The sequence below is a fragment of the Nilaparvata lugens genome, chromosome 6, assembly GCF_014356525.2.
Source record: "Nilaparvata lugens isolate BPH chromosome 6, ASM1435652v1, whole genome shotgun sequence".
In the NCBI taxonomy this organism is placed as follows: Eukaryota; Metazoa; Arthropoda; class Insecta; order Hemiptera; family Delphacidae; genus Nilaparvata; species Nilaparvata lugens.
This window is the reverse complement of record NC_052509.1, coordinates 52295829-52323625: the sequence shown is the minus strand read 5'-3', so window position 1 is coordinate 52323625 and position 27797 is coordinate 52295829. Positions and strand designations below refer to the sequence as shown.

The following is a 27797-nucleotide window of genomic DNA, read 5'->3' as shown; positions in this document are numbered from 1 at the left end:
GCTGTTGAATTTGTTAGTGCCAACCATGAAAATATAAGTTGAAAACATCAAAATTTAATTGTATCTGCCAAAAATAGTAGGTAATTATGTCTTGAAATACATAATATAAATTGAATAATATTTCTTACAATAAATAATACTCACATAATGCAAACTAAATATCAAAATATTACTTATAAAATACATAACCTAACATTTCTGCCGGTTCGATTGTCGGTTGTGGTTTGTTTGTGGTTATGTTTCTTTGGTAATGGGCAGAATGTAAACAAAGTTGAATTAGAAAATAAAACAATACTTTTATTATTATAAAAGTGTGTAATATATATGTTTCTGAACACTTGTGTAAAGAAAACAATTTAAAAATGGTTGAAAATGTTTTCATTTTGGACAATGGTGCTTACTCTGCCAAAGTTGAATTCTCAAAAGCAAAAAAGCCCAAGTAAGTTATTTTTGAGTTATCAAATGCTTAGGCCTATATTAATATTTTACATTATACTAATGCACATGAAATATTGCATCGATTTTCTTATCCCAATTTTTTCTCATTGACAAACTAAATTTAGTAGTAGGCCTACTGTTGTGAAGATATAAAGGGCCCGTTTCAAAATACCTAAGCTATTACCAAAAAAAAAATGAATATAATGATTTACAAAAATGTAAAATATTCATAAATAATGTACTAATACGATAATGTGAAGTAAATTTTGGTGTTCTATATCTGTGGTGTTAAATATATTAAATTTTTATTAAACCTTCTTTGTTGCACTTTAATTTTCAGAATTGTTCCAAACTGCATCGTGAAAGCAAAAGCCCAGAGACGCCGATTCATTGGTAATCAAGTGGATGAGTGTGGTGATCTTTCAAGTCTCTTCTATATTCTGCCATTCCAAAAGGTACTAGCATTTTTTATTATTAATCCTAATTTCTGAAAAAGTCAAATAATTTATGGCTTAGAATATTATGGACTTTAAACAAAGAAATATTTTTCACATAAGCTTTTATTGAAGTGAATTTTTCATCATCGATTTTAAATAAGTTGCTAGTTAGAACTCTAGAGTCTGTCACCTACTACAAAAGCGGAGCAGTATATGAATGTTCCAGCTGAGTTTGTAGTCCAAGGCAAAACCCAGCAGCTTCACTGGATTCTGAGGGTCATGCAGCTCTTGTGACAAGTTGCAGATAATCCTTTGGATCTTTCCCTCATTCAGCTGGAATCGATTAGCCAGGAACCATAAAGTTGCAGATTGAATATGTTTCGCAGAGGCCTCCAAAACCCGCTCAAGCTCAGCACCCATCGTCAGTAGAGTTGTCGTAGAGAGTATCATTCGCAAACATCAGATAGGAACTATTCTAATCCTCATTCGTAGGTCCATTAGCCAGCCAGATGCGCTGGTAGGTCATCAATATACATACTTCACACAAACGTTTTTGACAACACTGTGACGTCAAAAAATAAAACATAATGTCATAGATGGCTGAACACGGTGATGGCCTCTAAATATCAACCATAGACTCTTGAAAAATTCACTCAAGGAGTAGTAAGGTCTGGCACGCAGCCTGGACTTGAGTCTCTTCTTAAACTCACTGTCACTCAAATGACGCACAGATGGAGGTAGCATGTTAAACATTTTAATAACGATATCAGGATAAAGTTCTGAGCCTTACTTAGCCTACATCGAGGAACATTGACATTGAGCATTTCGAAGTGAGTAGGTACTCTGCAACCCCCTCAGATTCACTGTCAGATTGGTATTACTAATACCAACCAGGGAAGCGAACTATCGTCGTTAAAGTCATTTTTCATGACTAGGAACAGTGTAGGCCCTAGCACTGGTCCCTGAGGAACACCAAAAGTCACCGGAAGAGTCTAGGAGTTTGTACCATACAGGAAGGAGATGAGCTGATTTTTTCCAGAAGGGTATGAGCTCAAGATGGAAAGGGCAGAGTCCTTTAGGCCATAGTAACACAGCTTTCCAACTAGATTGCCATGGTCCACGCAGTAAAAGGCTTGGCTCAGATCAAATAGAGCCAGAGCAAAAGACTCACCATCCTCGAAGGCAGCATCAAGGCCGCTTAGCTATGTTCTACAGCACCCACTGTCGATCTCCCAACTCGGAAGCCAAATTGCAGACCGTTCTCCTCAAAGAAAACGACTAGCCGAGGCTTGATCACTGTTTCAATAACCTTGCCAAAGACAGGAGCTATCGAGATTGACCTGAAGCTATAAAGGCTCTCATGACATTCCTTCTTGAAGTCCGGGACAGTTCTTGAGGTCTTCAAGAAATCAGGAAAATTTCCAGACCTCAAGCACTCGTTGACAGATGCAGAGAGAGGAACTGTAACGGCATCCACAACCTCACGAAGCATGCTCACAGACATGCCAAACTTATCTGGGCTTTTAGAGGGCTTGAAGGAAGCTCTATAATTTTCCTTAAGGCAGCTGGTCGAAAAAAAGGAGAGATGCTCCAGTCCTGGCTGGGTTCTTCCCTCTAATAAAGCAATTGTAGCATCCTGCAGGGCACCCACTATGTCCTTAACCGAACTCACAAAGAAGCCATTAAAGTCATCCGGGCTTGCAAAGTCAATCTTTTTGGGGGTGAGCATGATCCCTTAAGTATGGCCAGATCATCAGTGCACCACTCCTTGTGGCCATCCAGATGTCTAGGTCTCCTCTTTCATTCATCTAGCGCTTAGCATTCTCATCTCATGTTGGAGGCTTCAACCAATTGATTTGTTCAAAGCATCAACCATCTCGAGTGTCTGAATATCACCAATCAAATTAATGTGTAAAAATAGTGAAGAATAAATTTTCATTTCAGATTCAAATTTCATAGAATGATTACAATATTGGTTTATTTGTTTCAGGGTTATTTACTAAATTGGGAAGTACAAAAGACTGTTTGGGACTACATATTTAGCAAAGAATGCTGTCCTGTCAATTTTTCTGAAACACCGTTGATAGTAACTGAACCTTATTTCAACTTTAACTCCATTCAAGAAGTGATGCATGAAATATTTTTCGAAGAATATGAATGTCAGTCGCTCCTGAAAATGAATGGTATGTTGGTTTTTATTTGTATTATGTATCAGTTAATATAAAATTAATTATGTGTTGTATATCGTAAACTTAATTTAGTCATTGCTAGAATTAATGTAAATCAAGCTATTTATAGTAAGCCTACATTTTTCATAAATTTTTACTTTCCTTGCCTTATTGCCATAGGTAAGGAAAGTATTGCTTTCCAAAAAAAAATTAAGGTACCCTAATTTCAAGTTCTCTATACGTTTCAAGGTCCCCTGAGTCCAAAAACATGATTTTTTTACTTTCCTTGCCCTATTACCATAGGTAAGGATGTATTGCTTTCCAAAAAAAATTGAGGTACCCTAATTTCAAGTTCTCTATACGTTTCAAGGTCCCCTGAGTCCAAAAACATGATTTTTGGGTGTGTGTGTGTGTGTATGTCTGTGAACACGATAACTCCATTCCTAATTAACCGATTGACTTGAAATTTTAAACTTAAGGTCCTTATACCATAAGGATCCGACAATAAGAAATTCAATAAAATTCAATTCAAGATGGCGGAAAAAATGGCGGATAATTACTAAAAAACCATGTTTTTCACGTTTTTCTCGAAAACGGCTCTAACGATTTTCTTCAAATTTATACCATGGTAAGCTATTTATAAGCCCTATCAACTGACATGAGTCTCATTTCTGGGAAAATTGCAGGAGCTCCGTAATATTCTTGAGAAAAATGTCAGATAATTACTAAAAAACCATGTTTTTCACGATTTTCTCAAAAACTACTTGACCGATTTTTTTTCAAATTCATACCCTGTATAGTTATTTATCAGCTCTATCAACTGGCATGAGTCTTTTTCCTGGGAAACTAATGGTGGGTCCACCCCATCCTTGAGAAATGGACTTTGTAACCTCCTTCTCGTGCATGAGGTAGGTAGTTAGAGCAGTTTATAAAAAGAACACAGTCATAGTCGAGATATTTCTTCTGTAGAACAGCTGTTTTGACGACTTTTGACAAAAATTCACACAAAGGAAAAAGTACTCTGAAAACAATTATATATATACACATATAAAGTAGTCTGATCGTAGTTGCAAATATCTTAGAAGATATGGCCCAATGTACATTTTATTCCCGGGACATACTGTTTGTTAATATTTGAAATATTATAATATTAATGTGTTATTTATGTGTTATGTATTATTGTGAGATATCCCTATTTAAATGTTTGAAATACGTCTAATATCTTCTTACAGCTGGGGATCTATGCAATTACAACTACAGGAAGAATAACCCTCAAGCTTTGTGCTGTCTTGTGGTAGACACAGGTTACAGTTTCACTCATATCGCACCCTATATCAAGGACAAAAAGTACAAGCCTGGAATCAGAAGAATTGATGTGGGTGGCAAGGTTTTGACCAATCATTTAAAAGAGATCATTTCTTACAGGTAAGTGATCATAGTAATCTTCCTCTCCCTATCTTTTTTGAAACGAAGTATCCTATCAAAAAATTTATAAGTTAGATTGGTTGGAAAATAAATTGTTCTCAACCCGATCAACTTTTAGTGGCATACAATCATCCTATCAAATAATTTTTTTCGAATCTATTGACTTTTATAGCTACATATAAAATTAGATGGGTTTGATACTGATTACATTATAACTATGTAGATGGAATACATTATTTATTATATGTTATAATATTATTATTTGTGCTCACTACAATGATAAAAGTTCAATCTCAATTCCCAAATCTTGATTATCCAAAGCTTTCTATCTTTCAAGTCATGCACATTTGTTGCTCACTTGTAAATTTTTATCTCATTCTTCAATATCGTAAAAATAATCTTTCTGTTTTGTTGTGAAAGTGATGTTGTGGTTGTTGTTGTAATAAATCAGTGGTTTTGACTTTATCACAACATCAATTCATTTCCATTCTAATAAATAATCTATTATTAACTTTGATGTAACAGACAACTACATGTTATGGATGAGACCTACGTTATGAATCAAGTCAAAGAAGACGCATGCTACGTGTCACAAGATTTCATCAGAGACATGGAAACTGCAAAGCACTCGAAGGAAAAGGCCAGAGACTACGTTCTTCCAGATTTCACATCAATAAGACGCGGCTACGTTAGAGCAGCCGGCCAGCCGGATGAGGGAGGTCATGTGAGTATTTTTAAATCTTTTGTTACTCTCACTTAAATTTCTCACAAAATTATTCTCAGTATGCAGGAGAACTCATATCTTAATAGAGGTTACAAGATGTAACATGAGCCTGAACTCTTTAAACGGTAAAAGAGTGGCTGGAATGGTAGTGATGTAGGGGTGACTACACTAACTAGGGCCGGTTTCCGAGCTCGGGATTTAGCTAAGTTCTAGACTTTAACTGGCTTTAAACTCTGGAGTCAGAAAATTGGCTTTCCGAGTCAGAGCGTTAACGTAGTTGAGGACTTAAATAGACTCTGGAGTTTATAGATTATGTTAGACCCTGGAGTTTATAATTTCGCTTTCTGAGTGAAGGGCTTATAAGTCCAGGACTTGAATTAGATTCTCGCCTCTTTCCGAGTCAAGGATTTATCAAAAATCGTTAAGTCCAGGACTTAAAACAGCGTGATTTTAAACCCTCGACTGAGAGGGTTTAAATTCAAGTTCTAGACTTAACTGAGCAAACACAATTCAGTTATTGTTTTAGAGTAGATAAAAAGCCAAATAGATGTCATGGAATACCTAAATTATTTGGATTAGTCAATCTAAATTCATAATTTATAGTTTGCAAGTTCATTTTGGAATATAATTGTATCAGAATTAGGCCTGTGCGTAATAAACTAACCTCATTTTATGACTTAACCTAAAAATGTTCAAGCAAAATAATACAAGGATTGCCTTGGAATTTATATTCCAATCTGAATGTTATTAATCAATGTCATATTCAACATATTAATAATAATAATAATTATTTATTACTCCAGTTTTTTCGAAACAAATACGTTTTCAAACTAAATAACCTAATGTAATTTTTATTCCAAAATCACTGGTTAGGATCAATGATCAATAACAGCGTAACGTAAAATGAAAAAATGTTCATTCATTCACCTTTCAAAGGTTTTGCTTTGAATAGGCCTACAAAGAAATCGAAACGTATTTTTATAAAATAGTTTGGAGAGCATGCTCATTTGAATTGTCCCGCTGCAATCAGCTGTTTCGTTTTGCTATAATGCCAACAATACAACAGCAAAATATTGTGAATTTCCCTCATGTCTACTGCGTTAAAGTCCTGGACTCAAATAAGTCGAGAACTTGATAGACTCCGGAGTTTAGAAGATAAAATCGTGACTCAGAAAGTCAATTTAGACCCGAGAGCTTATTTGAGTCCTGGACTCTGTAAGTCCAGAACTTATAGATCCCGAGCTCGGAAACCGGCCCTAACTATATTACCTGGTTATATAGTTACTGTAGGGGTGACAATGGCCCATATGAATAAAACCAGAGCAAATGCTCATGAGCAAAAGCATGGAGCATAAGGTTTTGCTCATGAGCATTAGGTAGAAGCATAAGCATTTGCTCATTTCTATATGAATAAGCTTTACCTTATACTCTTACCTTATGCTCCTGAATTCTGGAGCAAATGCTCAGGTATTTTAAAGATTTTTCATCAGCTGATTCGCCTTTGTGGCCTTACTTTGTTTTTATAGCTCACGTAAGCGCTAGTGTTTATATGCAAGTTAGGAGACACCGCTTGTGTTTGCGTCGTCTGCTCTGTTTTCTATTTATGAATTGAGTTCTAGGTTAGTTGAGTTTAGAATTTTGAAATAATAACGTGAAAAAATGCCATCTCTATAATAACCTCTAGCATATCTTATAATATCAATATCCTTCTTATAATCGTCTACACTCTCATCTTTTTAAATGCCTATTTCCTATTCTGTGATGGTTATCTTCATATCGGATGGGTGTCTTTTGTATTTATCCAGGAATAATGGTGATATATATCATGGTTGAATCTAAAAAGAGTTTTATAGTTTTCAACTATTGGTTGTGATCGTGTCTGGTATAGTTTCCTCTTACTCACACGAATTAGTTGAGCCATTTTACTTTGAGCAAAAGGTGAAAAGCTGCTCCAGAGTAGACTCACCTTTTTTGAAGCATTTGCTTCAAAAGTTGAGCAAATGCTCTAGTTTATTCATACAATTTTGAGCAAAAGCTTTTACTTTTGAGCAAATGCTCAAACTATTTTTTTGATGAGCATGAGCAAAAGGTTTTGCTCATGTTTATTCATAGAAAATGAAGCAAATGCTCCATATTTTAGAAGTATAAGCAAATGCTCAACTTTATTCATATGGCCCAATGTCTCTCTCACACATCTTCCTTCCATCTTCCTAGTGTAGAGAATGTTGGAAGTGAAGGTATTGGCTGCTGAGGCCAAAATGACCATACTCTCACCTCGACCCTGAAGAGTTGAGTCCCATGTGGTGGGGGTCGAAGTTCCAAGTTGTATCTCAAGGCCTCTACCTTTTTGTCCATCCTTTACACCATGCTTGTGGAATCGATGGCTTCATAATACAAAAAAAAAACACCACATGATTATGTAGTGTGTGGGATCCAGCACAGGTTTCAAACAATGAAACAGACTATAACATGCCTGGGTAACAGGACAACATCTGAGTCAAGTCGTCGTACAGAAACTCCCGAACATTGTAATAGGCCCTGACATTCAAGCATTTAGTCTTTCTAATGTACCCAACTCCAACTTTTTCACCTGATAAGGTGATATAATTTTTTCACCCTTATCAAACAGAACCTTTTAAGTTAGTTAGGTTAGGTTAAGTATGTTCATCTAGTTTTATACATTATACAAGATGCGTCAGAGAAACTTACTGATTTGAAAGGTCAATAAAAGCAAAAGTACTTTAGTTATTGTTTTAATCTTTTTTTATATGAGAATACAATATCCAGATTTTTTCTTCATGCATTCTTGAAAATGACATCAGATCAATGGCGACCCCCATTGCGCATACACTGATGAAGTCGACTTTTGAAATTTGTATCCACTCGTTGCAGTATATCAATCGGTATGTTGGCAATGGCGTCGCGAATGTTGTTCTTGAGATGTGCTATGGTCCTTGGTCGATCGACATAAACCAAGGATTTCAAATAACCCCATGAAAAAAATCGCATGAGCTTTGTCACTGAAAAAATGAGCGCGTCTCCAGGCAGGTTGTCAATCAGCATATAACATGCATTTTGACGGTCAACAAAATCGCGTTCAGTTTATTCTTGAACAACAGCCAATTTATAAGAATGAAATTGAAGGGCCTCATGGAAAATTCGACGAACAGTGGAGTCAGAAATTGCCATAGCAGCTGCGTGTTCGCGAGTCGAACGCCGGGGAGAACGCACATCTGACTGCCTCACTCTTTCGATATTTTCCTGAAGTTCTCATGGTTCGTTGAAGTCCATTTCTGGGATTAGCGACACTTCCACACTCCCGAAATGTGATTTCTTGATAGGTTTGTAAAAACAGTTGAAAATGGTTTGCAGCAAATCCTGCACCTGAATAACGAGCAGTTCGCGGTGCCAGAGGTGCTGCTTCGTCCGTCGGACATCGGCATCTCGCAGATGGGCATCACAGAGGCGATCGTCAACAGTGTGGCCAGCTGCCCCGAGGAGGTGCGGCCGCATCTCTTCAACAATGTGCTGATAGTGGGCGGATGCGCCAAGTTCCCCGGATTCCAGCAGAGGGTGCAACGGGAGCTCAGGTCGATGACCCCGGAGGAGTTCGATGTGCGAGTCACCATTCCCGAAGAGTAAGGATAGTAATTAGTCCTCACATTGGTCATCCATTTACAGCACATGTCACCCACATTTTATTTATACGACCATGTGCCTCACCATTCCAGAGCAAGGTCTATAGAAAGAGGTCAAGACAAGCGGCCATTTTGTTGCTTGTTGAAAAGTTTGTTTATTTGCTGTTAGCAGGAGCTAATAAACAGCTAACCTATTCTTAGTATAAAGATAGTAATTATAGTATAAAGATAGTTATTATTAGTATAATTATACAGTCCAGTATCATATAAATAGTGTAGTATAATATTTTGTTATAATCACATAATATGGAATAGACATATTGAGTCCTGGACCAAAATGTACGTTGGTGTAATTACCTCTATCTGTAGACCTTGTTCAAGAGGAGTAGGAGTAATGTACATGTAATCCATTAAATCACTCATATGGGCTACTTTATTCAAATAATAAAAACTTGTGTTGCCCTTTTATTAAAAAAATTTTAAAAACTTTAAAACATTTTAACGACTAGTTTCGACCATTGGCCATTTTCAAGTTAAAAATCATTTTCAAGTTTTTAACTTGAAAATGGCTAATGGTCGAAACTAGTCGTTAAAATGTTTTAATAAAAGGGTACTGCACTTTTTCATATTTATTTTATTTATTCATCCATATAACTTTCCTCGGACCCATGTAAACTGAATTTTGTTGATCCTCGGGTGTTATGGTGAGGTAGACAACTTCTCCATATCTGAGTCATCTTTGCAGTATAGATTTTTCAACAATTTTCAGTTGATAAGACAGTTGGTGAGGCCGCAAAACCAGGTTCTGTTATAAATATTGTATTGTAATGAAAAGTCGTTGACAATTTCTATTTGTGTTTTTTCGTGAAGGAAAAATACCCCATCACGCACAACACAATTGTAAATTGAAAATGCTCTTCAGTGCTCCGTTGCACTTTTTCATTGATTAATTGTTACATTGATTAATTGATTTATAAACATTCCAGAATAGTAATAATTCACATTTCATCATTCACCCATTAATCTCATTCCTGGGGTATGATTTTGATTCAGACATTTTCTTCATATTAGATACATTTTTAATTAGTAGATTTTCCATCAATCTACATTACAATTTCTCATAGTTTTCGTCATAAATTACATTATCCAAAAAGTTTTACATTTATTATAACTGTGTATTGCTTTGTTCTAGCCCGATCACATACGCTTGGCAAGGTGGAACTGTTCTCAGTCAAGACCCGGAATTCTACACATATTGTGTCTCCAAAGAGGAATATGACGAGGAAGGACATGCATTGTGCTTTGAAAAATTCGATACGTGAGCATTCCAATTTTTATTGATTTGTACGAATAAATATTAGTTTATTAATTTTTTATTGGCTTGTTGATTTTTCAGTTTGATTCCCTAACGTTTCTAACGTCACTCAACTGTGGAATCATAATGGTTATACAATTAATTTATTTGTAATATTTGTTATGTATTTCAAATGTGACTTTTCAGTGAGAGGCTAATGCCGCTTCTACATTTTGGCCCCGTCGCTGTCCAAGCTTGGCACAGCCTGCAATGTGACCAGTGCCCAATGAAGGACAGCGGTAGCCATCATTGGCAAACCACCCATCCATATACTGGCGCTGGTCGGCATTGGCCTTTATTGGGCCAACATGTAGATGCAGCATAAAAGTTATTATCTCGTCATGTCTAATTCTTCTGTGTAAAGACTTACACAGAAAGTTTTATTCTCTATTCAGAAAGTTTTGTAGCCCTAATTAGTGTTGAAAGCATTTATTTTCACTACAAGTAGGCTAAATACTATGTTTCTGTCTGGCTTGAGAATGTGCAATACCAGCACGAAACGGTCGTCGCCACACCAAAGAATGTGAGTGATTTTTCACTTAAAAGTTATATTGAAATACGATAGTAATAAATACTATATCTGTCTGATATGCCAGTTATAAGTTAGTGTAAAACCATAGAGAAGGCATGCGAATAGACACCAGCGTATGCTTAGTCTACGGTAAAACGTACCAACGTAAACTCCTAATTCTACCACCATTCAATTGAAGACTAATCACAGGCTTGAAGGTATTATTAAATAGACTTGAAAGGACTAAAGGGAAAGATTGCTTTCACAATATTTATTTGTCATCCAGATCTACAACTATTCATTCTACAATGCTCTAGAATCATGAGTAGTATTTAATTACAATATTATTCAAATTAAAATTATTACATGCTCAACCTCTCTCAGTCGCACTTTCTTAATTCAACGTAAATTATTATAGATGATAAAAAATGTGAATGCTGTGAATCTATTAATTATTAGCATGATAGCCAAACAGCAAATGGATGATCAATATAAAATTACATTATTAAACAATAAACTTATTTTAATTATAGTCTTGTTTTTTAATATAGACTATTCAAAGTAAATTAATCTAGTAACTTATGTAAAGGAAAAAGGTTAACCCACTTAAAGCTGATGGTTTCAATAAGCTTTGGTTAATTGAAAGTTTTTAATGTTAATCATGTCTTTCACAATATTTAATACATCATCATGTATTTAAGTCTCCAAACTCTAGTACTTCCAATTGAATTGAATATTATCAATAGTCTATTGAAAGATGATCTCGAATAGGATAATTATAATATTCCCTAGAATATGAATAAATAACAGGACTGAATAAAAAACGTCCAATGGTTGAGATTCACGATAGTATTTGCTACTATAGTTGAAGATTTAATTTCTGTATCGACTTCCTCGTATTACCCTTCTACATGAAAATCAAAATAATTTTTTCAACTTGAATTTACTTTTAGTTTTTACCTAAATACCAGTAGCCCCCACCAAGAAAGTCAATACCCTTCTACAATTTGATTAACTCTTATTTGCTGATGTTGCGAAGTAAGTACAGAATTCCTTGTATCACTTTGTATCTCTGAATCGGATTGGGCTGTCAAAGCCTGTTGTTTCCAAGCCTTTTCAAATGAATAAATAAATGTCAACCACTCCACTACTTATTGTCACCAACAACTAGACTATACAAACCAATCGAGATTATTTCAATTCAGATTTACAATAGATCTTCCATAATATGATTAAGGAAAGAATTGGCTTTTACTAGTACGGGATACGAAATTCACATCATCACGTCTGAACTACTGAATTGATTGACTTGAAATTTTGTTTATAGATTCTTCATTTACCGAGGATGGTTATAGGCTTATCTTTAATTCTTCAAGATTTCAGTAGTTCAAGTTTTCAGTTTGGCCCTTGCGGAGCTCGGGTTACCTACTAGTCAAAAATAAAATAATAACACATATTTGTGTTTTCATTATGATATTTCAGTCATGGATAACTCAATAAAGATTTCAATTGGGATTAAGCGTTAGGTTATGACATAGTTTTGGCTATCCTTGTCTGATCTAAGTCTTGTGGAAGTTGTCATTCTTTTCCTTCTCAGTGTCGATGTGCAGGTCGCAGTGCAACATGTTTGCGATGCCCTCCACGTCGACCGTTTCGTCCTGCTCGTGTATCTTCTTCAATGCGTTGCTCACAATGCAGAGGTCGCCTCGCAGCTCCGATACTAGTGCCGCTATCTTCTTAGCGTTGCTTAGCACCTCGACGCTCTGTGTGTACGGGTTGTAGCGAACGCCAAACGGTCGCTTGATTGTTGACGCGAATTCTCTGTGGAAAACATTCGAATAACTCGTTTCATATTACAGAGATAATTATATGTTGATCAATACGATGATAATAATGGAGTTTTAATATGTGAAATTTTCAGTTCAATATTATCTTCAAAATTTTATATTTGTTTGCTTTTTAAATGTGAATTTGTGTTTAGAAATGAGTTTTATTGATTTTTAACTTTATAAAATGAAAACTCAAGAAGTGAAAGTGCCAACTTTTAGTGAGAAAACATGAAGAACCCAATACATAACCTATAAACTTGAGTGTTAATAGGAAATTACATTGGGTTATACGGCAAGGCAGAACATCCAAAAGGATCTCTCTGCCAATAAAAGCCATAAGAATAAATAAATAATGGAATGAATGATAACGATGACGCGTATTCTCTGTCAAAAGCATTCGAATAACACGTTTCATATCACAGAGTTAATCATCGACACGATAATGATAATGGAATGAATGATAATGATGACGCGAATTCTCTGTCAAAAACATTCGAATAACTCGTTTCATACCATGGCACAGTTCACAGTGATAATCATGAATTGAACAAAGCTGGGTTCGCACACAATGACACTGAACAGTCATGTAACCCATGTCAGAGGTATTTATTTAATCATGAAAAATATATATACAATATGGGGAAAGTACATTACATACTTCGATTATTTCACATATCAGTAAAAATATAATTTCAATAAGTTCTGATGGTATTATTCATACTCACTCGACCGGGCTGAGTGAGAACAGTCCAATTAGAACTCATGGGAATTATATTTTCACTGACACTGTCACTGTTGTGTGTGAATACACACAATACGCTCAATACGATACCGTAATGAAAGAAGTGGAATTATATGAAGAGAATGTTTAAGAGGCACAGAGGGAGCAGAAAGAGATCATATCACCAGCTTTTTAGGGTAAATGAAAGATCAATCATTCAATTTTTTAAACTAGTGTGAACTATATTTTACGGTGTACATATCAATGAGAATGCCACAACAGATCGTCACTTTCATAATGTTTCACTAATAATAAATAATTGAACTGTAGGTCCACTCATCTCTCATCATCACCCGTCTCATTACCCGCGCACAAACCTAGGCCACTCATCAGGGTTTCAACCTAAATAATGTCTCTTCGATTCCCTTTCTAATAACCTCTTCTTTCAAGAATGAATCAACAGGATACATTAATATTCCTCAAATGAATTATCAAGATTGATATAAAACTACTTTGAGGGAGATGCTTCGAATAGCTTAACTTTGCAAAGGATAGTCGATAATTACCAATTTAGAAATCAATGCTTGATACTTGCTTACATCAATTACAAGGTAGAGACGTTGAGCAGCGCATTTATTTTAGTTCTATCAGGACTTGAGAGGCTTTTTACATTATAAATAGTCTTCCAATGTTTTCCTATGAATTATGTTTAGGCCCTATGTTGTAAATTAATTTACATTGAGTCATATAGACTAAACTTTCTTATTAACTTTTTTGAATTTCGTTACTTGAAGTATAAAAAAACTCAAAACAGTTCAAACATACTCCAAGGCATTCAAAATTGGCCTATTCTTTTTAACTGTATATCTTGAACAAATATAGTTAAATCCCTATTTTATAAATACAAAAAAGTAGTCCTGAATTAGTTCTAATTGTATTTTTATTTCATTATTTTCAAAGGGTACTGCAATTCTATTTTATTCATACATTTCAAGAAGATAGTTAAAGCCCTTCTTTTCAATGCATTTTTGTTCTAAGGAGCAGAAACAAAAACCGTGGAAACCCTACTAGTATCACTTGTTCTCATTCGCACATTGAATAAACCAAACTAAACCAAAGTAGGTACTAAACCCTGAACTAAAGTGTTACTCTACCAATGTTCAAACAATGCCTTAATAATGAATGGTTCTCCGGGTTTCTGTTGATGCTTAGCTGAAAATTCATTGGTAAACAGGGATCCAGGCTCACCTCATTTTCTCAGTAGCCTCTTCAAACGAGTCGGTATAGTAGTAGGAGTTCTGATAGGATGTGATAATGCACTCCTCGTGACAAGTGATCTCTGGATCGAATCGCTTTATTTTCTCTTCAGCAGTGAGCGCGTGTTTCAGCTCAGCCACTGATGACAACAGTCCAGCTCCGTACACCTTCAACGTGTCATCTTGTTTGCACAGTCCAAATTCCACCGTGAAGAAATACAGCTGCAACAGATCCCCATCCATTATAAGTGCTTTCTCATATAAGTATGATATTTGTACATGATTGATTGATTGAAGAACAGGATTACTTGATGGGAGAGAACAGGAGCAGAGATGCCATATGGCAAGTGGAAGACTCTGAACCGTCTCAGACCTGAATGTGCCTGTATAAGAGCAAACTGCACAACCTGGAGGCAATTTGACGACCAGCACTGAGACTGTGCTGATATACAGTCAGATAGCCAACTGTTGAAAAGCTGTCTTGCTCCAGCATGCACAAGACAGGACCTTTTTATTTTCAATGACAAAACTTTTAAAACAGTAGATAATTATCCAAATATTGGCACAAACCTGACACGAACGAACGAATTGATTGATTGAATATTGTTCAAACCTCCACAAAATCAAATGATAAATAACATTTAGTCATTGGCTTGAGATAATTTGAAATAAGTAAAATATATTCTATAAATACTCACATTTACTACTAACTATTTTAGTTTACATGTAGCCTAATCTTTACTATTTGAACCGTGATAACCTGTTTGGTTGAACCGTTAAGATAACACTGTTAAAATTCTAATTTATTGAAAGTATAAGTTTTACACAAACTACATTAGGCTTACATTATAATATAGCAATGAAAAACACTATTCGTCAGCCATAGAAGTGTAGAACCACACAAATTCCAAATGAATATAAAACTTTACTTTTATTTTCATAATACTCATGAAAATGATAATTAATCATTGATTCATCACCATATTATAAAATCTACTCAACTAAAAACATTGAAAATTGATTGGGGCTTCCAGTTTTACGTATATATGTGTGCTGATAACGCATTAATTTAACTGTATTCCGTGTAAGGGTATTTATTCTTCACGATGAATGAATCCCAACAAATTATTAATAAGGAAACTTCATTGATATTGAATGGAATACTATGATTCTAGGGAATATTTAATGGGTACTATGGGGAATAATGTGATGATACAAACCGTTGCAAGTTTTTCAATGTCATCATCAGCAGCGCCCAAAGATGTCAATCCCAATTCTTGTGAGAATTGAGCGAAACTTGGATTTGCCAAAAGTGGCATGTGACCCAATAGTTCATGGCAGCAGTCACTGCAACATTCAAGAAGGTACATGATACGTATTATTGTACATTCATTGTTAATTATTGTGAAAGTAATTTTATTTATTTGGTTTCTTCTCTGCAACTGAAAGTTATATGGTGATTCAATTAAAAATGACTGAAAATGTGATATGTACATCAGTGGCGGCTGGTGATTGAAAATACTGGGGGTAGCTGTTTTTACAATATAATCTTCAATAACTGGTACCTTAATTGACACGCGTCTGATGTGTGGGGACGGGGGTAAGAGTTCAACTTAATGATTAAAACAAATATTTATTCAATTTCTGATTCTATCTTTACACAGCAATAAAAGCCCATCCAAACAAAGCATTCTCCAAGTGAAACCATGCCGTAATTGGCAGCTGAGAATTTTCAACTCTGATAAAGATAAACAATGTAATTTTTTACAAAATGATAAATAATTATTCTATATTTCATGTTTCCTGGACAAATGGAGATTGCATATTACAACACAAAAATAATTCAGGACAGTCCATTTTTTATTGGACCTACTTGTTTTGCTTCGAAAATATAAAAACAATAATTGGACATGATATTTATTATGTTATTTTATCATAGTGATAAATTATTACATCATGCTATTGAGGCTGTTATAATATTATAATATAGCCCCATCAAAAGATTATATACTCATGGGAGAGCAGATAGCAGACTTTCACATTCATCAGAATCTGGTACGGGGTAATTTCACATCTAGTGTGGTATGGACTGCTAGCGCCTCAAGCGGATGGTTGTAGAAAAATTGCCACCACATTGGTCTTATGGGCTCGAGTAGAAAAATATATCACACTACTAATATACATAGTAATAGTGCGCGTAGATGAGTTTGGTTGCAGGAGGATTGCAACCTCCAATGCTATATCCACTATTCAGTTCCTTCTCTGCAACTGAAAGTTATATGGTGATTCAATTAAAATGACTGAAAATGTTTTATGGTGATATTGACTCCATAATACCCATTGGTCTTGCGAATTCTTTATTAAAAAAAGAAATGATTTCCATTTGAATAATGAAAAATTTACTCACGGTTCAGGTGTATAGTAGGGATCGGAACTGTGGCGAATATACTGTGTACAATGGAAAACTCTGAAAGCCAAACCAGACAGAAAGTCGCGCGGTGAAAGATAACCAGCTACTGGTCTCAACTGGAATCCTGTTTTCCCTGCAAACACAATCATGTTTTCTTTGAATTCTCATACTACTGCCAACAAATATATTCTAGCTGAAAATTATTTCAAACTAAGTTTAATATTTATTTATTCATTTATACAATAAGTACATTATCAAAATGATAGGGAGAGGAAAATAAGATAACACAGTCCGAAATAGGTTAAGTCTTGTAGTTCTTTGATTCACAAAATTTTCAGTCCTCAAGTATTTTCACAAAGTAGATTTTCAAATTTAGATGCTTCAAATCAAAATCAAATCTAATAGTGTTTTATTCACTAATCATAAACAATTATACAGTACATTCTATTTGATTTATTTAATTAATAAAAATCACCCATAAAACAGTAAATAAAACATTTTGTAAATAAAATCAATTAAATTATGAATATTTCCCACAAAGACTGAGTCTGTGTGTGGGGAATGAGTTCTTTTCAAACGAACTTTATTTATAGCTAAACGTTTTTATTGAAAGATCATAGCTGGACCTGCAAAGTTTACTAGATTATGTAGGAGAATCTTTCTAACGTCTTATGGAATGAAAATTATTATTCAGAAATCATTGATCTCCATGTACTTCACCAGTGGTCTTTTGTTGCTTCAAAATTTATGAAAACTGAAGTAAATTATTGATGAATAACAATAAGCAATAATGAATGAAAGTTTACTTTTCAAGAATGTGTTGAGATCTTGAAGCTGCGGTATGTTATCTTCACGGTATCCACAATACTTGACAAGCTCGGGCCAGTTTTCAAGATATTCCTTGCAGGCATGTACGATGTACAGCTTGTGCAGCTCACGGAACACTGTACCCCTGAAAAACGGTTCAAAGTTTTCAAACATATTCAAATTCTCTATTTCTCTGCTTGAATACAATTAGCAATAATAAAATATATAGAAATATGCATGTCACAGTCGACATAATGTGAAAATACAACACTCAAACATTTTTGATGATTCATGTTGGAAGAATATTATAGTATGACTAAAGATATATTATAAGGAGCAGATTCCTTTATTTTGAAAACAAGGTACAAAAATACCTATATATATTATGTTAGAGAGAAAACGTTATTTCTACGTTATTGTATTTCAATTGATAACTCTTATTATTTTTATTTATCACATTGTGTACAAATACTTAACATGAGGAAAGGCACAACAGGCTCATGCCCAAAACTGTCCCATTTCCAATTTATACTATACTGTCCAAATCAAAATGTTGATTATGTCACTTTCACTACTCAAAATACAATTTCGCTCTTCAATACTCAGATAAACGAGTAAATTTTGAATCAGAGTCTAAAATCAAAAAATCTAGAACAGTAACTTAGTAATAACGGTATTCAAAAGTCTAAATTTTGAATGAAACTAGAAACTTTTGAGCTAAAAACTTCACACTACAGCTTCTTCAAATAACAAATAATTGCCTTTCAACAGGATACATGTCTGAAAATTAATTTACATGGGATATTCAAGTAAATAATTCAAGTCTGTAAACATCATTCAAACACTAAACTATGTGTTTAGAAGAAAAACTTTCCATGTTAATAAATGTGATAATTGAATGTTATTTTGATGATTTTTCAACGAATATTACTAATCTTGTATTGAAAAATTATAGCTGGACCTGCAAAGTTTACTAGATTATGTAGGAGAATCTTTCTAACGTTTTATGGAATGAAAATTATATTCAGAAATCATTGATCTCTATGCACTTCATTGATAGTATGTTGTTGCTTCATAATTTATGATAACTGAAGTAAATTATTGATGAATAACAATAAGCAATAATGGATGAAAGCTTACTTTTCAAGAATGTGTTGAGATCTTGAAGCTGCGGTATGTTATCTTCACGGTATCCACAATACTTGACAAGCTCGGGCCAGTTTTCAAGATATTCCTTGCAGGCATGTACGATGTACAGCTTGTGCAGCTCACGGAACACTGTTCCCCTGAAAAACGGTTCAAAGTTTTCAAACATATTCAAATTCTTTATTTCTCTGCTTGAATACAATTAGCAATAATAAAATATATAGAAATATGCATGTCACAGTCGACATAATGTGAAAATACAACACTCAAACATTTTTGATGATTCAAGTTGGGGGAATATTTTAGTATGACTAAAGATATTTTGATAAGGAACAGATTCCTTTATTTTGAAAACAAGGTAAAAAAATACCGATATATATTATGTTTGAGAGAGAACGTTATTTCTACGGTATTGTATTTCAATTGATAACTCTTATTTATTTATTTATCACATTGTGTACAAATACTTAACATGAGGAAAGGCACAACTGGCTCATGCCCAAAACTGTCCCATTTCCAATTTATACTATACTGTCCAAATCAAAATGTTGATTATGTCACTTTCACTTCTCAAAATACAATTTACGCTCTTCAATACTCAGATAAACGAGTAAATTTTGAATCAGAGTCTAAAATCAAAAAATCTAGAACAGTAATTTAGTAATAACGGTATTCAAAAAGTCTAAATTTTGAATTAAACTAGAAATTTTTGAGCTAAAAACTTCACACTTTACAGAAAACTACAGCTTCTTCAAATAACAAATAATTGCCTTTCAACAAGATAAATGTCTGTAAATTAATTTACATGGGATATTCAAGTAAATAATTCAAGTCTGTAAACATCATTCAAACACTAAATTATGTGATTAGTAGAAAACTTTACATGCTAATAAATGTGATAATTGAATGTTATTTTGATGATTTTTCAACGAATATTACTAATCTTGTATTGAAAAGTACCTAATTTTCTATTGAAAATTTATAGTAATTATTCAAGTTTATGTATTTTAATTAAAAAGTTGACGAATTAAAAATAATATTTTTTTAATCTTTAAATCACTTTTTATAGGAAAATGAGCATGATAAAGTGATCATGAAATCTCATTGAACCATATATTCAATCATGTCTATCCTCTTTTTGAAAATAGTTCATCAATAACTTGAAAACCAAGAAAGAAGTAGAAGTTGTTATTTGTATAATGGCGTTCAGTAACTCAGTTCAGACAGAACTGCTACATTCAGAGAACATTTTTTCCTTGTATTGTAATTGAAAATCACTAGCAGTCTTTCTGCAGCATTTATCAGACTGTCTCCTAGAGAAATGATAAGTTTTGTAGCAAATTGTCTTCGTTTCTGGATAGGCACGAACGTCAAAGAAAGAGAGAAGTTCTTATGACGGATAACGGCTCTCAGATTCAGTTGAGGAGTAAGGCTTCGTCTCTAAAATCTTTCCTTTCTTTATTGGTTATCCTTGTCTTTCTCGCTTTCCCAACCCTCTTTTTTCCAGCCACCCACGACCTTACCCTTCTCAATTGAGTTGATTACTCTATTCCAGCGATTTCTTGTAATAAGAACTTCTAACTCACTGTGTTTGTGACGGATTTAGAATTAATATGAGAGATTTGTCTCGTAAAACATTTATTTGTAGAACTAATCTTTACTTGTTAAATATGTGTGGCTCCTTATCAAGTTTAAATATTAATAATTCATGGCCTACTGGATTCTAAGTAAAAGAATAATTTTAATTGCACTAAACCTCAATCTATTGCTAATTTATAGTAATTATTCAAGTTTATGTATTTTAATTAAAAAGTTGACGAATTAAAAATAATATTTTTTTAATCTTTAAATCACTTTTTATAGGAAAATGAGCATGATAAAGTGATCATGAAATCTCATTGAACCATATATTCAATCATGTCTATCCTCTTTTTGAAAATAGTTCATCAATAACTTGAAAACCAAGAAAGAAGTAGAAGTTGTTATTTGTATAATGGCGTTCAGTAACTCAGTTCAGACAGAACTGCTACATTCAGAGAACATTTTTTCCTTGTATTGTAATTGAAAATCACTAGCAGTCTTTCTGCAGCATTTATCAGACTGTCTCCTAGAGAAATGATAAGTTTTGTAGCAAATTGTCTTCGTTTCTGGATAGGCACGAACGTCAAAGAAAGAGAGAAGTTCTTATGACGGATAACGGCTCTCAGATTCAGTTGAGGAGTAAGGCTTCGTCTCTAAAATCTTTTCTTTCTTCATTGGTTATCCTTGTCTTTCTCGCTTTCCCAACCCTCTTTTTTCCAGCCACCCACGACCTTACCCTTCTCAATTGAGTTGATTACTCTATTCCAGCGATTTCTTGTAATAAGAACTTCCAACTCACTGTGTTTGTGACGGGTTTAGAATTAATATGAGAGATTTAACTCGTAAAACATTTATTTGTAGAACTAATCTTTACTTGTTAAATATGTGTGGCTCCTTATCAAGTTTAAATATTAATAATTCATGGCCTACTGGATTCTAAGTAAAAGAATAATTTTAATTGCACTAAACCTCAATCTATTGCTAATTCTTCCACTAATATACCACTCTCAATTTCTTAGATGATTTCTTCTTCCAAATGCAGTTCCTCATTCCTTGAAGAAAACAAATTTCACTTCATCAATGATAAATTTTAAGAGCAACAAATTCATTGTGCAAAATGTTTTTGCAAAAACTCACAAAAGATCACATTTTTATTGATTGTCTTATGTTCCTTTGTAATGTAAGTGTAGAGCTTACATTAGAAAATTATAAAAAAGAAAAATAGGGAATGAATTAATATAGAAAGAATGTATAATCATGTTTCCTGAGGATATAGAATAAATTGTTTTAAGCCTTACCAAGTTTTAATTTCCTCCTCTGTGTATTGAACGCGAGGTATTGATTGTCCACTGTAAAATAAATGTATTTATTATCAACATTCAAAAAACCTATATAATTATAACATCAATCATGCACTTGAACATTAGCAATGTCATGTACTATTCTGATATTATTGCTTTGTTTTAAAAAAATGGACGCCTGAATTTGTGAAAATATAATTCATATTTTTTTAATTGAGAGAAACCGTGTTGGCATTTCCCATTAAATTCAATTTTTATCAGATAGTCAATCCTTTTAGGTTCAGTTACTGAATGCATTAATAGATTTACATGTCTTGTATCAGTTGAAATTCATTTATAAGAATGAATACACATAATTCATAACACATTATATTACTATTGTAGTAAGTATTATAGTAGCCTACTCACTATTTGTAGCTGTGGGCAATATTAGCGAATTGCTCTCTGCGTTTCCTATAGACAGGATCCTTGAAACCCTGGACAATAGAACATAATGTTATAATGCTATGAATCATTTTATTCCATTCGGATTCATTGAAACACGAACATACTCTTTTATACTGTTGATTTTTGGGTGAATCACTTGACATTTGATCAATGAAAGTCAAATTATTATACAATTTTTAAATTCTTAAATTTGTTATGTTTAAGACACATACGTGAAATTATGACCATTCATTTGAATTGTATTCATGATACAACAATGATGAATAATGATATCATCTAATATTGATAAGTTAATGCATTATCTCTTGTTTATTGTCAGGAATTGAAGTGAACTACTTACGGGATGATCAGCGTCAAGCTCAGTTCCGTACATGAGGACATTCTGGGCTCTGTCAAGATCTGATATTTTTCTCGGAAACCAAGGAATGTCGTCAAAATCTGAGGAATAAGCAGAAATTTTGTTCATGTATTTCATTAAACAACATACAATAGAAGTAATAATAATTAAACGTCATGCATGAGCCGAAAAACAAAATCTGGAAAGTGCTATTGAAACACGTTGTGTGACTTGCATGTAGCTGCTCACACTGAACGCACCAGCAAGAGCAACTCACACAACGTGTGCCGTGCTACCGTGATATGTTAAGTCCACATATCGATTACACTGATATTGACTATCAAGCTTTATTGATATTTAGATATCGAATTGAAGATTCGATTTTTTATTGAGAAAATGTAATATCACAAATGTTTCAATAGCACTTTTCAGATTTTGTTCCTCATCAGCACGCTTGGTCATGCATAACCATATTCGCATTCAATGTGATCACACCCTATGAAACAGGGAAGGTTGAAATGATGTAGTGAGTTACCGAAACTGGCAGTGGCGGAGAGTGGGGTGGGCGGGGGCGGCAAATCGTTGCCCTGCTCAAAGGTGGCGAGGTTGATAGCTGCCACCTCCCGCCGCAACATAGTCATCAGCTGCTCCATGCGACGATTGTCGCACTCCACGTCCACCAGGATCTCGTACTCGGACTCCCTCCGTCCCGAGCGCCGCGACTCTATGTGCAGCACGTTGATGCCCAGGTCCTACACAACAATCAATCAATTATTTATTTAATTCAACTCAAAAGTACAAATCAAAATACAAAAAAAACATTCAAAATACACATTTCTAATGAAAATATAGAGTGACACAGAATAACGGGAACTTTAAAAACGCCATAAAACATTTAGGGCCGTTTGCACAGTTTAAACTAAATTTCATTTTAAACTGGATTAAATCCGTATCAAGTCTCGTTTGTTATAATGTGATTCATTTTGAGTTTAAGCCACCAGCTGATTGAATTCAGTTTAAGCTTTGACTGTGCAAACGACCCTTAGTGGGAAGGGCAAAAATGATTTTATTCAAACTAATGTAAAGTTCAAGACTTGCCATTTGAGAATTATTAATAACATCTATCACCTTTTCACTATTACTTCTTCAAGTTGCTTCCTCCTGCATAAATACATTCTTGAAATCTGTGTTGGGATTCCTGAACGATTGCTGCAACATTTCAGCTGGGATATTGTATATTTCATTTTGAATTGTCTGTTATGATTCAACCACAGTTATTGGTCAAGTTGGTCAATTATTTTACTTCCTCATTGATTGCTGCAACATCTGCGTTTCCTGATCTCATGATCTGTCCACCTGCGATTTTCTGTTTGTGGAGCTTTTTCAAATCAAACGTTTTTACAACTTCACCAATAACTGTGATTGAATCATAACAGACAATTCAAAATGAAATCAACAATATCCCAGCTGAAATGTTGCAGCAATCGTTCAGGAATCTCAACACAGATTCAAGAGTGTATTCGTGCAGGAGGAAGCTATTGCTATTGTTTACATGTATTTTCCATTCATATATGTGATCCATTGCATAATCCATTGTAGGTATCTAATTGTAGCCTTTATTCAATAAATCCAAATAGTCATTGCATCAAAGTACTTCATAGAGAATGTTAGGAAGCATTTAACTCTAGAAGAGTCATTATGATTGTAATATTACATTTTTCTTCTCACATTTAAATCGAATCTTCAATTCGAGATCTATGGAACTTTATAGTAAATGTCAGAGTTATCAATAGACGGATAAACTTTTTGACGGAGAATTTATTATCGTAAATGTTTGTTGCATTGTTCCATGGTGTCACCGAGGCTGGGTTGACAGAATTAAAAAGATAAATGGTTTAGTTAAATAGAGATGATATATATATAAAAATTTAAAATAACATTTTCAAATTAAAGTTTTATTGAGAACAGATGTAGAATGTGAATTCTAAACTTATAAGTTATAATTTTTTGATGACGTGTTTGTGGAGATCGATATTGAACAGGGCGTTGGTTTGGTGACTTTCAACTTTGCTTTTCCTGTTCAGCCCTTCCTTCTCTTCTGAAAAATGGCTTGCTACAAGTATTGTTGTCGTAGAGTTTTGCTCCAAATCATTTTCGTTTATTAATGTTTTAAATTGAGTTTTATATAAAATTTTGTGCTGTTTTGGTCAGATTTAGCGGTTTGTATTGTCAAGCCATTAGCCACTGTGTTTCAACTGTAAACTAGATAAGTATTTTTAGTTCGTAATAACTCTGAAATCATTAGGCTTGTAAGTTATTGTTCTTTGTATATTTCTGTGTTTTGTCAAAATTTTCATCTGAAGATTATAAGTTAATTTGCTCTGAAAACTGGATTTCTCATTCATAGGCAATAGATCCATTCACAGTTTATCAAGAATCTATTTTATTGGAGCCGACAACTTTCCTTAGGTGATAGGTGTTAAATGCTATTCCAACCGTTTAAGGAAAAATTGGTAGCACGGCATGATAATAATATTGTATATCAATTTTTTATTCTTCATATTTGTTAATATGATTGTTTCTTCTGACAAATAACTAATTTTCTATTGAAATTGAATTTAAATTCTTTTTATTCCAATGAGTCTTATATTTACAAAATAGAGATACTAAAGAGTCATATAGTACGTCACAGTAGACACACACAGTGTCAGTGATTTCAAGAGTGTATTCATGCAGGAGGAAGCCATCTTGAAAGAAGTAATTGTCAAAAAGTGATAGATGTTATCAATAATTCTCAAATGGCAAGTATTGAACTTTACATTAGTTTGAATAAAATCATTTTTGCCCTTCCCACTAATGTTTTATGGCGTTTTTAAAAGTTCTCGTTATTCTGTGTCACCCTGTACAACAAGAGACTTCATTGTGGGGTGAGCTGAGAAGAAAGGATTCAAATAACATAAATAGTTATTGATTTTTAGTGTATATTGTCTATCTAAATATATTGCTCGATGATAATTACCTGGAATACTTGTAGAGCCCTTGCTAAGCCACCGACTTGATTCTTCAGCGAGAATATGACCGAATTGTGGCCTTCTTGGCTAGCCGAGGAGCATTCTCCGGGTAACTGCAACGTAATTTACGGACAATATAATCACAAATAGTCTTCTGTGTGGTGCTCGTCACTCCAATTTAATTGGAAATGAAATTAATTCACAAAAATGTAGGTATATTGATCACTTGAGGACTTCAGCTGTGTTTTATACCTGATTATACCTTATTCACAATATTTTTGATAAACTTTTCATTTTCATTGAACAAAGAAAATAAATTTGATTTCAATATGCCTTTCATTAGAATTATCAATAGCCTACGTCAGTTTTAGAAAGTGACCCAATCACAAGACTTGACGTGAAATTATTGAATTTGAGTCTCCGCAAATCGACTCTTGCACAATTACAACAATATTCCATTTATTTTTTCAATTTCACATCCACACAAGGATCGAATAATCAAAGTCCTTGATACATTGGTTAATATATTTATTTATTCATTGCAGAGCAGATTTATTCAATTTTTTGTATCTGTGATCTACAAACTTTAGTGGTAGTTTCACCGATATTTATCGTTCTTGGTTGAACGATACCGTAATTGAGATGGAATAAAAAATACTTGTCACGGTACTTAACGAATTAACCATAAGAATAAAAGATACTTGTCACGGTACTTGACGAATTAACCATATTAAGAATAGTAAGTCCTTGAGTGAGGAATACTGAGATGAGGGAAATTACTGGATAGGGAAAGTAGACACTTCATTAGAGCAGATTGAAAAGAAGCGCCTTGTAGGCTATAGTTGGGACATACACAGAGTATGACAGATGATAGGTGGCCCAAGATGATACTGGATTTGAATCCACCTGAAAAAAGGAGTGGTAGACCGCCCAAACTGTGGAACAAACTGGTGTATACTTATATGATGAATAAGAAACTTGTCCAGGGTGATAGGAATAATCGAAATAAATGGCAGATTCGAGAAACGGCTCGAGCTGTAGAATAAACTCGCTTATATACATAGAAATATTTCTCTTTCAGTCTGTTGGTGTATTATGGTTTTAATCTTAAGACTTATAAGTTTATGCTCTTACCTGTTTTTTGGTAACGCTATCTTTCAACGCCCATTGCTCTCCAGTTCTATACAGCCACAGTCCGAGCAAGCTTTTCCCTGATCCACTCATGATTTACCTAGCAAACACCAAATAACATGTTGTTTATAGAATAATAGTCACAATACAGTATTTCAATTGATATAAATCTTGTGAAATGGAGCATGTTATTTTTCGATATTTCAATATTTTCTCGATTCAATAAAATTCTATTTCATATAAGCCTATTTCCATTCCACATATTTAATCAACCCATCTGAATTCCAAATTTATGTTTGTTCTATAATATTGGACTTGTATATCGCATTCATTAAACCTCATTGATTTGTATATTTCTTCAACAAGAAGTCTGCTATTATCGATTTCACTGTCCATTGTCCGCAAGCCAACAATTGGATTGGATTTCAACTCAACTCCCATACTGACGTGTACAGCAGTATACTAACGAAACTTCAAAGATGTTCTGCTGCACTAAAAACCCTACAGAAAACTGATTCTTATAATGTTATACCATCTTTGTAACTTTGTTCTTGTTCAATAAATAAATAAAGTCACCGAATTATATTCGGTCCGGGAATTCTATTTGCACAATAAATTATAGTTGAGTAGAAAACCACAATCTATCATATTTTCATCCCATTACGGAAAACCCCACAGCATCTCTAAAACCAGTGTTGAACTTATATCTATAAGATTTTATCAGTAATTCGAGTTTCAACATGAAAGTTCTCTATAAAAACTATGATGAATTTATTATCTGTAACATCTTATCAGTAATTCAAAGTTTCAATATAAAAGTTGTAGTCAAAATAGTACTATTTTTAATAAGATCAATTATATTTTTGACAAAGCATATCAATTGGCTTAGTGAAAGATTCAACATTAAAGTTGCAGTCAAAATACATTTATTGATAAAAATCAATTCTATTTAAAAAATCATTTCAATTTGTTTTGAGGGAGAAGTGGATGATTTAATGAATGACTCACAGTGAACGGAGCTTTTCCGGAGCGGGGTGTCTCACCAGTAACCCGAAGTGGAGTGTTTCATTGAAAAAGGATCCCTGTTGCGCCGAACTCAGTTCTGCCCTGCCATTGGTCGATCGT

At 33.9% G+C, this 27797-nt stretch overlaps 2 protein-coding genes across 4 annotated transcripts; one reads left to right on the top strand and one right to left on the bottom strand.

Annotated features, from left to right (window-relative positions):
* Positions 1–18: 18 nt before the first annotated feature.
* LOC111064341 (actin-related protein 6) lies at positions 19–27797 on the top strand. Of its 2 annotated transcripts, none has more exons than XM_039431214.1 (8): positions 19–439; positions 779–893; positions 2866–3058; positions 4276–4468; positions 4994–5192; positions 8565–8830; positions 10023–10148; positions 27648–27797. In XM_039431214.1, the coding sequence occupies exons 1-8, from the start codon at positions 363–365 to the stop codon at positions 27661–27663; spliced, it is 1185 nt and encodes a 394-aa protein (XP_039287148.1). In that variant the 5' UTR covers positions 19–362; the 3' UTR covers positions 27664–27797. The 2 variants fall into 2 exon arrangements, with proteins under 2 accessions (XP_039287148.1, XP_022207751.2); XM_022352059.2 differs by lacking the exon at positions 27648–27797 and adding an exon at positions 22513–22692.
* On the bottom strand, positions 10952–27788 carry LOC111064340 (tryptophan 5-hydroxylase 1). 2 transcript variants are annotated; one of them, XM_039431212.1, is made up of 12 exons: positions 27681–27788; positions 26676–26772; positions 25550–25654; positions 23066–23282; positions 22534–22631; positions 22155–22222; positions 21744–21794; positions 18859–19004; positions 16909–17044; positions 15722–15848; positions 14494–14723; positions 10952–12516 (listed from the first exon to the last, which is right to left on the bottom strand). In XM_039431212.1, exons 2-12 carry the CDS (start codon positions 26763–26765, stop codon positions 12255–12257), a joined length of 1530 nt encoding a protein of 509 aa, XP_039287146.1. In that variant the 5' UTR covers positions 26766–26772; positions 27681–27788; the 3' UTR covers positions 10952–12254. The 2 variants fall into 2 exon arrangements, with proteins under 2 accessions (XP_039287146.1, XP_039287147.1); XM_039431213.1 differs by lacking the exon at positions 18859–19004 and adding an exon at positions 17718–17863.

What these genes read in the sequence shown, in the direction of transcription:
- LOC111064341 (XM_039431214.1), top strand. Translation starts at nt 363, where the DNA reads ATGGTTGAAAATGTTTTCATTTTGGACAATGGTGCTTACTCTGCCAAA. An exon ending in ATATTCTGCCATTCCAAAAG is followed by an intron (nt 894 to 2,865) that starts GTACTAGCATTT and finishes TATTTGTTTCAG; the next exon opens with GGTTATTTACTAAATTGGGA. An exon ending in CGAGTCACCATTCCCGAAGA is followed by an intron (nt 8,831 to 10,022) that starts GTAAGGATAGTA and finishes GCTTTGTTCTAG; the next exon opens with CCCGATCACATACGCTTGGC.
- LOC111064340 (XM_039431212.1), bottom strand. Translation starts at nt 26,765, where the DNA reads ATGAGTGGATCAGGGAAAAGCTTGCTCGGACTGTGGCTGTATAGAACT. An exon ending in GGGCTCTACAAGTATTCCAG is followed by an intron (nt 23,283 to 25,549) that starts GTAATTATCATC and finishes ATTGTTGTGTAG; the next exon opens with GACCTGGGCATCAACGTGCT. An exon ending in AGCTTGACGCTGATCATCCC is followed by an intron (nt 22,223 to 22,533) that starts GTAAGTAGTTCA and finishes TCTATTGTCCAG; the next exon opens with GGTTTCAAGGATCCTGTCTA.